This window comes from Engraulis encrasicolus, chromosome 7, assembly GCF_034702125.1.
Source record: "Engraulis encrasicolus isolate BLACKSEA-1 chromosome 7, IST_EnEncr_1.0, whole genome shotgun sequence".
Classification (NCBI taxonomy): Eukaryota; Metazoa; Chordata; class Actinopteri; order Clupeiformes; family Engraulidae; genus Engraulis; species Engraulis encrasicolus.
Window position 1 is genome coordinate 38,671,649 of NC_085863.1, and position 14,025 is coordinate 38,685,673.

The 14,025-nt window shown below is 44.3% G+C and overlaps 2 protein-coding genes across 3 annotated transcripts in view; both read right to left on the reverse strand.

Moving 5' to 3' along the window:
* Positions 1–5,871, reverse strand: part of LOC134452843 (14-3-3 protein epsilon-like) — a 42,940-nt gene extending 37,069 nt beyond the window's left edge. Inside the window, exon 1 of one of the 2 annotated variants that reach the window (XM_063203478.1) lies at positions 5,611–5,871. In XM_063203478.1, coding sequence (XP_063059548.1) covers positions 5,611–5,674 — 64 coding nt within the window. In that variant the 5' untranslated portion in view covers positions 5,675–5,871. The remainder of the gene's footprint in view (positions 1–5,610) is intronic. The other variant, XM_063203479.1, reaches the window with a different exon arrangement.
* A 1,268-nt stretch (positions 5,872–7,139) lies between these two features.
* LOC134452842 (adapter molecule crk-like) lies at positions 7,140–13,109 on the reverse strand. The gene is made up of 3 exons (XM_063203477.1): positions 12,557–13,109; positions 10,598–11,166; positions 7,140–9,489 (listed from the first exon to the last, which is right to left on the reverse strand). Exons 1-3 carry the CDS (start codon positions 12,774–12,776, stop codon positions 9,355–9,357), a joined length of 924 nt encoding a protein of 307 aa, XP_063059547.1. The 5' UTR covers positions 12,777–13,109; the 3' UTR covers positions 7,140–9,354.
* Between the last annotated feature and the right edge of the window lie 916 nt (positions 13,110–14,025).

The window sequence follows — 14,025 nt, forward strand, 5'->3', positions numbered from 1 at the left end:
GCCTACACTTACATTTACACCCCACCTCCATCCGCTTAGCCAAACCTCCCCCAACATCCCCTATATGAGACCCATTAGCTCCTCAACTCTTCACAACACCAGTGTGAACGCAGCAAATCAGCCAGTCAAACCCTTTTCGCCAGCACAATGGAAGTTAATGAGCTGCATAAGTCCTTCTTTTCGCACAAGCCTCCACCTGAAAAGCAGCCTCTGAGGGCAGTGCAGTGCACCCAGTCCCAGAGTGCAGACTAGAGGAGTAGAAGAGGAGAGGAGTAGAAGAGGGCTATGCTGGGGGTGAAAGCCATTAGAGAGAGAGAAAGAGAGAGAAAGAGAGGAGGTGAGGGAGGGGGGGAGGAAAAAATGGCAGTAGTCAGGCCACAGCCAATAGTAGGACATCATGAGCTCTTGGTAATGCACTGCCGTAACTCGACGCCACTCGTCAGAGGGGACATCTCTGGATCTCTCTCTCTCTCCCTCTCTGGCCCCCACTCTCTCTATCTCCCTCTCTCTCACTACCCTGAGGGGTGACTTGCTCTATTCAAGTGATCAGGGGGGGATTATGCCAGACAAGAATCTCTGGGTGAAAATATGCAACGTTTTTGTTCTCAAAGAATTGCATGCCATAAATCTAGGCTGAAGTTAAGCATACATCTAGGGTGTCTTGGTACAAACTGTGCTTCTCAGCTTCAATGTATGCCTGCATTAGAACATTAAAAGTGTGTTTTTAAAAAGTGTTTTAAAATGGATGTCCTCATCACAGAAGTCATATTCATGCAAACGGGGTGTGTCTATATTTAGAGTACAAATAATGTCATTGTATGAGTATATATAGATGACGTTTTACTCCATCCTCCCAAAAAAAAAAAAAAAAAAAGGACACCGACACCAGCAAAGTAGAAAACAGGGAAAGACTACAACCCTTGTACCAAAATTAACTCTGTTCACAAGGAAGATAAAAAGCTTGCAGTACAAAGAACAAGAAGAAAAAAAAACAGGCCAGTTCATTAGTCTGATGCAGGCCCAGAGCTTGAACAGCACAGCAGACAGGCTGCCTGCCTGCCTGATGTATGCTGGCTCGTTACTGTAAGCTGGAGAGAGGCAGGGAGGGATGCGGGGGGTGCGGTCCGGTGGTGTAGTGTAGTGTGGGCCGGGGTGCGTTGGGGTTAGGGTAAGGGGTCCTGCTGGGGGATTTTTGCATTGGCACTCACATTACCACACTGAATTGGAATTCTTTCAGGTCGGTTGGGTGGCCGGAGAGGAGCCCTCCCACAAAGACCACAGGCAGGCAGAGCAGAGCAACAGTGTACTTCCTCATCTATGGAGAGTAGAGGTGGTGGTGGAGGAGGAGGAGGAGGAGTGGCAGGGAGAGGAGGGGAATGAGGACACTGAGAAGAAAGGGGAGTGGGAGGGTGGGGGACAAAGACAGTCCATTCTGATAGCGCTTTTCCCTTTTGACTTCCAGCCACTAGACGGGTCCATATGAACACGACCATTCACAAGACTGTGCCAAAAAAAAGAAAGAAGACATTACGTAAGCGACCCCCCCCCCCTCCTCCTGCTGCTGCTGCTCACTCAGTCCTAGTGCTCCACACCCACAGCCAGCCAGACGGGCGTTCTAGGGGCTGCATTTGCTCATCTGGCTCGACCCCAGCTGCACTTTCTCCTTCGTGCATTCCATTGGAGCACGCAGGAGAGCCGGACACAGAGCCCAGCACCAGACAGGACAGGAGGGGACTGGAGAGGAGAGGAGATACGAAGAGAGGAGGAGACCATTGAGGAGAGGACAGCGGAAAGGAAAGGAGAGGAGAGGAGAGGAAAGGACTGGAGAGGAGAGCAGAGAAAAGAAGAGAAGAGAGCAAAGCATAGAGGAGAGGCCAGCAGAAAGGAGAGGAGAGGAGAGCTCAGCAGCAGACAGGAGAGGAGAGCCAAGGAGAGGAGGAGAGGAAAGCCCAGTAGGGGAGTGGGGAGCTGGACAGAGAACCAAGCTGACAGGACGGGTGAGGAGAGCATGCATGCAGTGAGACAAGTACAGAGCCAGTCTTGCTGGAGACCACACCTGGCCCGTCACTGCATAGGGTCTGTAGGGCCACTGTTTTCGGGGTCCCGTTTCAGAGCACGCTTCCCCACACACAGGGCCACATGAGGGGTAAGCCTAGCCTGGTTACTGCAGCTTCAAATCTCCTCTGGAGGTCTTGTTAATATTCATTGTCAACCCATTTCTCTGAGGGAAATGCAAAGTGCAGCGTCACAGGAGGTATGGGCGTGCCAAGGCTAGCGTATCCATCCGAGAGAATAGCACACAGGCCACAAGAGGGGGCATAGCAGCCGAGAGACCAGCATAAGTGGGTATCCCATGCAAGAGCCCAAGGATGAATTTCTCTAAACCAAAGTTGCTAACTACGTGTTTGCAATGCCAATTTTCCATTGGCAACTACTCAAATTGATAACTGGCTAACAACTACGCTTTTGAGAAACGCACCCAAGCACAAGGCTAGTGTCTGGACTGATGAGACGCGTTGTGTACAAGTTTGCCTCAACAACCTGACACTGATGTGATAGCCTGTTGCGGAAAGTGTACAACAACAAACGCGAGTCAAGTGATTCATTAAGTAGTTAACCTGACTTAATTAAGAGGTAGCTGTAAAAACAATGAATAGGAGAGCCCCACGGCTTAAAACTCGGAACTAAAACACACTGGAAAAGGCCAATCTGGTTCCATCAGGGTTACGGCTGCACACAAAATCTGGGTTAAATCATCACATTTGTCAATGAACCACCTTTGTGGTACACAACAACACCCATTCCATACACTGCTGGGAGAAACACCACAACATGTCTCACCGCTTCATGACATACTCTGATGAGCACTCAGGGAAAAAAAAACAAAAGGCCAGCACTAATTGGACTCGCCTAGTTAAAAAGAGGTTGCACTCCATGCAGCCACTGACATGCAGACTCCCAATGAACATTCCAAGCCATTTAAAAAAAAAACATAATAATGCCACTATTGTGTCAAAGGAGCCCTCTTTTTAGGGTATGAAGGGGGATGCCAATGGCATTTAGACTAGAAGTCTTGCAAAAATTACTAATTTCGAAAGGTAATAAAGAAAGACGACTGACATTACAAGACATAAAATTGACTTTTTATGTTTAAAGCAGCTTGGGGTTTCGACAAAAGAGACTGCACTGTGACTGAAAACTTTCATACTATTTCTCGAAAGCATTGTTGATAACCAGCTAGCAACTTAGTAGGTTAACAAAAGAAAATGCACCAAATTGGCCTAAGTAGCTTACTTAGGAAGTAATCGTGCTGTCGAGAATTGCACCCCTGCTCCCTAGTTGTAAGCTTGGTTAGGCCGCAAATTAATTGAGGATAAAAAGGGAGGAAAGGCAGGTATACTAGATAGACTATTTAACATAATCAATGGTATTAATAACATCAACATTATTGATCTTGCAGAAAATTAAGGAAGGTGGCTTTGGATGACAAAAACATGAACTGTTGAGCATAGGGGTGGGCGATATTGTGAATCGTGAAATTGAGTACAAGATCGCCTCGAATCTGCCAAAGTGGAGAAATCATATAGATCGTCTTGCAGTGAGGATGTTTACTATCAGTATCAGAGTAATGTCTACTTACTTAGTATGGTTATCTTCACTTTTATTCTTAACATTATTGTAAAGATTGAATATATTGAATGCTTGAATTGAATAACGCTTGAGTGAATATTGGATGCTTATTATGCTTGGAATCCAATCAGTGACACATTAGTCCTTCCGCAGAAAAAAAATGAAAATTAATTCTTAAAACGACTGAAACGCTTCAAACTCTCTGGCCTTTATAAGATTTCTTTGAATTGTGTTGGCTCATTCCATCAATCAATGGCCACAAACACAGACAGACACACACACATCTGCAAACAACAGCCCACACTTGTCGACGGCAATGTGTCAATCAGAAAAGGAGTCATCACTATCAGCACAACATGCGGCCCTTCTCACCATCTACTGTTTTACAATAACCATGTCAGTCTTTGACAGCAACACCTAACCATGCCAGAATTCACAAAGCCTATTATTATTACTATTACAAACACTGAAGGGCAGCAAATCATTCAGACATGTATTCTGTCTGCTTATGAACATTACAGGTATTCACATTAGGCAGGCTGGCTATCCCTTGATTGAATTCACATAATGTGTAACCAATTGTTTTGGAAAGGAGTTAAATTGTTTCTACCCCTGACGCACAACTGGGAAGTCTAGGCTAGGCAAAGTGTTCACCTGTTGTTACTAAGTCAATGAATGCATATCAAACTTGAAGGGCTGTACTGAGTAAGCACAGCTGGTGAGTTGACTTATTTCTAGGGAGTGACAGGGTAGCAGCGTCAAGTAGAACTGAGGGACCCATGGGGACAGCATTCAGTTTCCAAATAACACACATCCTTACTTAAAACTGACCACTTCAGGGGCGTATAGAAATACTTCTCTCTTTACACAAAGCTTATCTAGATAACTACCGCCTCTGGGCTGGCTTGCATAGGCGTATTCATGCACTCTGACAATTAGATTTCGGGCTTGGGCTGCCTAACAGGATGACCAAGCCGATGTGTTTTTTTATATATATATATATATATATATATATATATATATATATATATATATATATATATATATATATAAATTATTATTCTAATAACTGTTTACTTGAGGACCAATACTGAAAACAGACGACAACAGACAGAAAACGGTAGAAATGTCAGTAGTGAGCTCTCGAATTGTAATAGAGCAGTTGTAGTTAAACGGTCCTTGAGTTTAGCTTAATGCGCTACAGTGAGGAAACGTGTGATACACGAGTCCACATGAAACCCAACCCACCATGGCAGAGGCTACAGCCTGGGTAGCATGCTCTCTCTCGGCAGCAAATGTGACAGAACTTAGTTGTTAGCCACTCCAACCAGCTCTAACTCACTGCGAGAAATGTTCACCTTTAACACGAACGAACTGGGTTCAATAGTTCTCGAAAGCCATTAAGGTAAACCAGCACGTGCGTTTGCATATTTATAAATTGGCACCATTAATTCATAATATCTCTGCACCAAGTCTTAACACATTCATTAGTGTACTGTTACATTAATGTACAATATACGTATTCCTGCCATTGTATTTCAGACAATCACCCAATACGTTGAACGGTTTGTTGAATACCATGTCCGAGTTATTTCTATTCCATAACGTTAGGGATAGTTTGAATATGACACCTTCCAACTCGACTTACTGCTAGCGCAAAGCTATCTCCTGGACTAGCTTGCGGACCACTGATGAGCAAGCTAGCTAAGCAGCCCTGCCTTCAGAGGAGTCGGTCAACCTCTTAAGTTGCCGTCAGCCTCTTGTGATACAATTCTGAGCATTTCACAGTCTCAAGTTATCATCATTAGTTTCATTCATTCTGCACACATTCCGTTTCCCCCATTTACTCGGCTTATTAGGAAAAGCAGCTCGCCCGCTGCCCCGCTTTCGCCCTCTCCCCCCAGCCCTCCACAAGAGGGAGGGTGAGGAACATGTCCTGCAGTAACCACGGTATCTCTCATTGAGCTAATCACTGCTTACCGTCGTATCTTTCAGCTTGCTCGGCAAGTTTCGCCTGATATACTAGGTTGTCCCGGTCTCCCATTTTGCACAGTCTTGGGGTTGGCGATCTCGAGCGGGCGGAGGTGAAGAAGCTCAGGGACGGGAGAGAATCTCGACCGAGGATTCCTAACGGAGCAACAGCGGCACGGAGTTCCCACTCTACCGGTAGCCTTACTCTAAAGATGGCGTCGGGACTCCATCCGGGAAATGTAGCCTACTCTATCCACGCAACTCTCATAGGCACGGCCCCCTCCTCCTCTTACATTGGACTCATGTGCAGAACATATAGCTGAACAGGCTTGACTGTAGGCGTTGTACAGTAGCCTCACGACTCACATAAGGTTGTTAAATGCATAGTAGGCTATGTCATGGATAACATGACAGGTGGGTGTCCATTGTGATTTGCTATTTTTACCATGGGCCCTTAATTCCCCCCCATTATATACATTATATCTCAAAATGTAACAGAAGAATAAAAAACACATTTTGATGTTATGATTTTATTTACTGAGTATGTTAACACATTACATCCCTTGTACAAAATAAAAAGGTATGATTCTGAACAAACATTGGGTCATGGAATGCTATGGAACACAGGCCAGAGAGGCATATGACCTTAAAACAAGATGCTTTTAAAATGATCAAAAGACATGACTTTCCGACACATGGACTTGAAAAAAGGCACGGTGCATCAAAGTGATGCGAGGAAAAACAGAGTTATCGTCAGGACAAATATGTAAACTGATGCCAATACTTGGTGTCAACATTCACTTAGGACAATTCAAATAACAAAATAACTCTTCCCTTATTTTATTTTTTTAAATATGTAAACTCAAATAGTGATTTTCATGACAATGCTCCAAGTCTGTGGAATACACCCAAGCGTAAATGGCAAATTGGAAGCATTAGTGATTGCCCCCCCAGACAATAGTCATTCAAAAGGAAACAAAAGGTGGAATGAGAAAAGTGCCCATGATTCCATGGCTACCATCTTATCTTATTATGTGTAGTGTTGCTCTTCTGTCTCCCTCAGCAGTTACAGTGTCATTAGTGGGGAAATAAGGGTCTCAGATTTTCTTTCACTGTGTTGTCAGGCAGATTTTTTTGTGTTCAGCCCACTGGTGCATTTGTAAGAGAGGTTTGATACGGAAGGCAGCTACAGTTCAGAGGCTAGCACTGTATGGAGCCAAGGAGATGAAGTCACAAATGACTACTCACACATCACACAGATGAGGGCGCTCAGATACAAGGGTGTTACAAGGAAATGAGTCTTAATCTTGACGTGAGAGGTGGGGAGAATAAGTTTGCCCTTTTTCACCATGACATACTGTATTAATTTCATGACATTTCCCAAGGCTTATTAGTCATCTTTTCCCCTAAACAAGTCTCAGTCATATCTATACTAATTGCATCTTTTAATAATTACATCTTTTAATGATGAGATTAATTTAACACCATTTCACACAAGGTTGTAAAAGCAGATAATCATGCACACAGATTCAAACTGCTTAACAGATAATCAACCTTTTATCAGCTCTATTGAGTAACAACGACAGACCGACATCATAGCAAACAGACTGGTCAATATTCACTCTAATGGCCTGTAATAAAACGTCTGTTTCATCAATATGAATGTACAGTTATGTCTGAATACTCTAGGGTTGGCAACACATCAACACCAATGAGAAGGTGATATCCTGTATCATGGTATTCACACTCATCAATGGTTCGTTGGCCTATAACAAAAGGTCAGTGTTACTCCACTATGAATGTAATGACTACATTCTCAGGGGTGCTAGCGCATTAACATCACTGATAATAAAGGCATGAGGCCATCTCACAGCGTGTTTTGATCTGTAATTTAAAAGATGGTAAAGTTAAAGGCATGTTACTGGCTGAGTGACTGAATAGACTACTAATTTATTCAATTGTGAATCACCTTACACCAGACAGACTTTGAGTCTCTTTCATAAATGCTTTCACAACCTAAGAAATGAGACAGAGGTCGAAAGCTTGTATACCTCATGGCCCAGTTGCGACTTGAATAGGTTTGACATGTGATTTACAATCAGGGATCCCTTTTCCCAATAACAATAATAAAAAACATGTTTAGCTTGCAGAGAGAAGAAAATAAACAGCCAGACTAGGTGAGCTTTTTAGCAAATAAGTTCAACTTGGCACAGGCCCCTGGATAGAAAAGGCTTGACCTTATCCGAGCGTTCCAATGCAATGCCTCAAAGCATTTCCCCCCAAAAATGATTATTTGTTTCACAGCGCAGGTCCTCCTTTTGATTAAGAGTATTGCATAATTTTTGTCACCGAAGCTCACGCTTGCTTGTCACCTTTCATAAGCAGCAGACTGCTCTCGTACAGACACAGCGGCGGACCTGAGGGGACAAGTCCGGGGACAGCAGCTGCTAGTGTCTGTCTGGCGTGTCACACAAACTCCCCCCTGAACACACTAGAGGCCACACTGACTCAGCAGCGGCGGCAGCAACAGCAGCAGCGGCAGCAGCGGTGACGGCAAAACGTGCCTTTGGAGCAAGGAACACACTTATACACCATCACACGCCAAAAAACACAAAAGCGAACAACTCCTAAAAAAATCTTAATAATACTCTCATTAGCATTTAAGTTGTTTGCATTATTGTAAAAAGCACTATGTGTGTCAAGAGGCACCTGTGTCTTTGGCACAGGAGAAGGAGAAGAACAATACAACCAACAAAGACAAATGCATTTTAAAGGAATGGGCACAAAAAAGGGGGTGGGGTATATAAAAATGTATAAATATGGTAATGATGAATAGAAGTTTAAAAAAAAAAAAAAAAAAACAATATTCTTTTTAGTCACTGTTCAGCAATGCCCCATTTTACAGCTAATTTACAACAGACAGTTGCTCTCAGTGAACAAGAATAGCTTTGCCTTTGCCATGAAAGAGGTCTCAACAAATCCACTCCCAATATAATCAAACAGATGGCATTTGGTCATAAGACATGTGGGCAAAACCATGATAATACAAAAAAACAGACAAACAATGACACCATTAAGAAGATAATAATAATAATAATAATGCTATGTACTATACATATATGATAATCTCATCATCATAATATTTTCCATCTTTTCAGTAAAAAAACAATTTGAACATCAGGCAGTCTGTAGTGTTTGGACCTTGAACCAAGGATTCCTATTGTGCAGGGAAAGGTATTGCTCTCCGTTTCTCTCTCTCTCTCACACACACGCGTTCTCGTATTTGAAAGCAAGGGGACACTCCAATACCCCATCCCTTGTGGCTCTGCAGATTGTATGGCAAATTGAATTTGAAATAAACCTAAAAGGAACAGTCTTGTGCTCTGCATGATCTATGCATGTGTAGGTGGGATTTTGGCCAAAAAAAGGGAGTGGGGGTGGAGCTATGAGCCATGGATGAATTTGTATGCACAAATGAACACAAACACGGTGTGTGTGTGTGTGTGTGTGTGTGTGTGTGTGTGTGTGTGTGTGTTTAAGTGTAATCATCTGAATACTGAAATGGTGAGAGGAACCGCAGGGTGTTTCTGCACCATCTGTACTCACAACTGGGCCAGGGACAAGGGGATGGAGAGGGGGCCTATGTGGTGTAGGGCAGGGAAGTAGAGGGGGTGGGTGTCAGACATTCACACAATACAGCAGGGTCTTGGGGAGGATGTGTGCATGTGTCTGCATGTGCATGTGCGCAACCTCTCAGCTCTCGTCGTCTGGGTACTGCTGGTCTAGGAGGCGGACGTGGGTGAAGGGGAAGTGGCCTTTCTTGCCCTTGCACTCGCCCTCCCACTGGCCGTTCACATTGATCTTGGTCACCTTCACCATGTCGCCCACCTGCACAACACAACAACAACAAACTGGGTTACCATGACTGCGGTAGCAGGAGCAATGTCATTTGGCTGTGGAATTCTTGTTCATGACACATCCCTAAAAAACAATCATAACCAAACATAATAGCAGTGCTAACAAAAAAGAGATAAGGGAATGCTTCACTAGCCCACTTATCCAAGTCTAGGAAAAAAAGGGTGCTCATTAAAAATACAGGGGCGTCTAACAGCCATGAAAAGACAAAAGAACTTATGAGACACTCCTTACTAAAGTTAAAAATGTGCAAGTGTTACTAAAGTTAAAATGCCTTTATTAAACTCTGGCTACAGAGTGCCTCAAAAGAAGTTGTTATTTTATCTTATAACAGCAGTGCTATTCAACTTCAGTACCAAGAGGGACGTATGGAAAAATCACTGGGTTTTTCAGAGGCTAAGTCAGACGTCACAAAAACCATTGATCTACATTCCAATTTCAAGTCAGTCAGTGGGGCGCCTCTGGCCCACAGTCCACTAGTTGAACAGGGGTGCATTTCTGGAAAGCGTAGTTGTTAGCAGTTAGCAACTTCGGTAGGTGCCAATGGGAAATTGCATTGCAACCAACAAAGTAGCTAACATATTTAGCAACTACGCTTTCCAGAAATGCACCCCTGGTCTGCTTTAAGCTATGTACTGTATGTCATTCAAGTCAGCAATGTGCAGAGGTGAAATAGATGTAAGCAAAAACAATGTATGCATAGTCCGCTTTGTAGAATAAAATTGTATTAATTCAGTCAGGGTAATTGAGATTATTTCATTTCCCAGCAAGAGTACCAACCACCGACCAGACTATGAAACTGCCATCTACTCACAGCAGACATTTGACTGACCTCACACTCAATACGATCTGCACTCAGAGAGGCACCATTCATTAACAGCCTAACAATAGGATTTGTGCGTCAACAGTCACCTACTGTTAGCTTGACACAGTGTCTATGTGAGTGTCAATTCACTGTTTTCAGTGGTAATGATAATAATAGTGTGTGTGTGTGTGTGTGTGTGTGTGTGTGTGTGTGTGTGTGTGTGTGTGTGTGTGTGTGTGTGTGTGTTTTCGTAAACAAGCAGGTGTAAGTACATACATCCAGAGCTAGAGCGGTTTTATCGTAGGCGTTGGGGACCCTCTTCTGTATCGCCCGGGCGTACACCGGTCCGTTCTGAAGGTTGGGCAGTGGCGTGTTCACCACCGGCTGGGCATAGTCCAACTGTGTGGGCGGCGCGCCCCCCGAGCCATCGGACGCCCCCGTGCCAACCGGCCCGGTCTGGCCCGCTCCGGTGGGCGAGGGGGGACGGTAGCGCTCCACGTAGGGCACGGGTATCATGCCCTGTCGACCGTCCAGGTTGGCCGCGTTCCACCACTGGTCCTCGGGTTTCTCGATGACCCGCAGGACGTCTCCCTTGCGGAAGGGAAGGTCCTCGTCATCGTTACCGGGGAAGTCGAAGATGGCGCGCACGTATTCCACCTCATCAGGCCTTGTGGGAGCACCACCACCGGCAGCAGAAGCAGAGCTCACAAAGCCAGCATTCTTGATCTTACACACCGGCTCGATCAGAGTGGTGGTGTCCAGGTAGTGGATCTTGTAGAACTCCAGAAGGGCAGAGAGGCCGTCAAACTCCTGGTCTCCGATGCGGTAACGTGGAGGTGCCGGGTCTGGATGGATGAATGAAGACAAGGAAATGTTAAGAGCTTGAAGAAGTAAAGGCTGAGGCCTGTGTGTTCCATGACATCCATGCATGACACAATGTGTACAATAAATGCCAAAGGGAAGTGAGATGGTGGTTTTGATATCCACTGTTTGGAATGGTGGAAGTCCCCTGGTGTGCCTCAAACTCAATGCAGGAGCACAAGGTCACCTAACAAGCTTTTGTTTCAGACAGAATATCAGGGCCAGAAGGAAGAATTACAGGCATTCCTTAAACAACACACTGTTTAGTCACTGCCACAGAGACATGCGGGTCAATCATTCATACAACATGCGTGCAGATTTCCTTTTCCAACGGACACAATGATAAGCCGGAAAACACTCCGCCCAACTACAAACACTGAAGGAATAGCCTTTCTTGAGATAAGACCTCGTTCGACTTTTCAGCCTCACAGCCTTCCGAGTTTTAACAGGCTAGCAAGATGAATGAGTAAGGCACAACATGGTCTGTTAAAATGTAACCACTTCTCTGGAAGAAAGCAGTACGTCATGCTTTTATTAAGCCTGGCAGACATGACAAACTGACAGTAGAACTAGCTTTAATATGCCTGCAGAACACTGTCATGGCGGAATTCGGCGCCTCAGAATAACTCCCAGCCTCCACACCCCTCACACCGTGGCCACGTCTGGATTTGGGGGGCGTGCTGTAAATGTAGCCATGGGCAGCGTGTTATTCATTTACAATGGACACATTATGACTAAGCATATGTGACTTGAATATTGTGATCCGTAAAATAGAAACCGAAAAGATACGCATTCCATGGCATCCCAGGTGTTGAGTTTACTTCAACACCGAGATGACGCTATGCCACTGAGGTTAGCTAGGGTTGGCGAAAACCAAAAGATGAGCCAAACTCAGAGCATTGGTAACATTTCAAACACCATTTGCGGTCATATATTTACAGGTGAATATCACAAGTCTAGCAACAAATACACATTTCAAGGAATAAAAGTAGTTTCCAGGCACAATCTTGTAAATGAACCGACCACAGTTCACAATTCAGCCCGAAAGACTTAGGACCACATTTGTACTGAAAATTGCATAGGCTCTAAACTTTCTTTAGCCCCTTCCATCGAGCCACCGCTCTGTTACAGAATGTTGCGGAATCGAATTCACATTGAAACAATGAAACACCAGTGTCATTCTAATGGGTGATGATGTGCATGTGCCCTTTAGGCTTCGGTTTTATGACGATTTCTTGAGAAACAGTGAACACCTTGCTATCAGTAGCGGCCTAGTTATAGTTAGTATATGAGAATGGGCGTTACATGCTTGTGTGTACATGTACTTCATCGATTTATCTTCAATGTCACAGGTCAAGATCACAATAGACTTACTTGTTCCAGATTGGCGGTTGTTGCTGATACTATTGATAATGTAATGGGACACTTTGGAATTCTCTGAAACGGAGAGCACGTAGTCACCAGGGCTTGTAACCGAGTCTCTGACAAGAAATACCCCGTGCCGCTGTCCCTGCAGAAGTGATGCTGTGTCCTGGCGACTGAGTCTTCCCCAATACCAGCTGTTTCGGTCTTCGGCGTCAAAATTCCCAGCCATGGTTACTAGTTCAAGCAGAGACCACAAGGCCTTCCCAAGCCTCTCCCTGTTGCTGACAAGGTTTCAACTCATGCAAAAACTTTGACTCCCGAGTCAAGACGACACTCCTGAGGGGAAAAACATCGCTCGTACTCTTGCAGAACACGCTACTGAACGCAATGTGAGATAATCTCACAGCAAAGAGTTTGATACCAAACTTTGTAACACCTTCAAATGTTCGTGTAATTATAATGGCACAGTCTTGAGTAATACATCCGGTGTGACTCAAACACATCCCAACAAACAACTGGAATGGCGAATGCTGAAAAAAAAAAAAAGGTTTGACCTCCTCCACCGGAAGTGATGCAGCAAAGTTGATATCAGGGGGGAAAACATGCCATACTGGGAAGGTCAGTGCATTGCATTTCACACAAGTCAATGGACAATTCACATCTACAGTGCTAAGATGAATAATAATAATAATAATAATAATAATAATAATTAATTTTTTGATTGTACACTTAGACATTCTAATTCACCCATCAGGTCTGTGTGTGTGTGTGTGTGTGTGTGTACGTGTGTGTGTGTATGTGAGAGAGAGAGTATGAGTGTTCTATGAACAACATACATTTTTTGCTATTTTTGTTGGGTTAATTTCTAAAATTAGGCAAACAAAAGGCTTCGTTTGATTCACAAAAGTTATTTCCTGACCTTTGAATTTTCCTTAACGTGGTTAGGGCGTCAGACTTGTAGCACAAAGGTTGCCTAGTAGTTTCCCTTACTTATACTAGACATTGCAGACATTGTAAGTCAATGACATTCAATGTCTCAACAGTCTTTCCTCTATCCCAGTGTTTCTCAACCTTTTTTGAACAAACGCCCCTTAGCCTCATCACAAGCCTCCCAACGCCCCAATGACCTTATCATAAACCTGCCAACGCCCCCCTCAGTATTAAAAAAATAAAATGAACTAATGCCCCCAATGCAACTAAGCACCACCCCCCTCTCAGCCGCATACTTCTCAATGCCCCCCTCCCCAGAGCTCCCCAACGCCCCCCTGGGGGGCTGTACCACCCACGTTGAGAAACACTACTCTATCCCAACACTGATTTGTCACATCTACATTTCATATGATTGTAATTATTTAATGGAAAAAAACCTATGGCATTTCTTGAAATGAAGGAATTGACAAACAGGAATCGCCTACGAGTTCAATAGATCCTTGGGAGCAGAAGGGGAAAACACGCCACCCCCTAGCCTGCTAACTCTA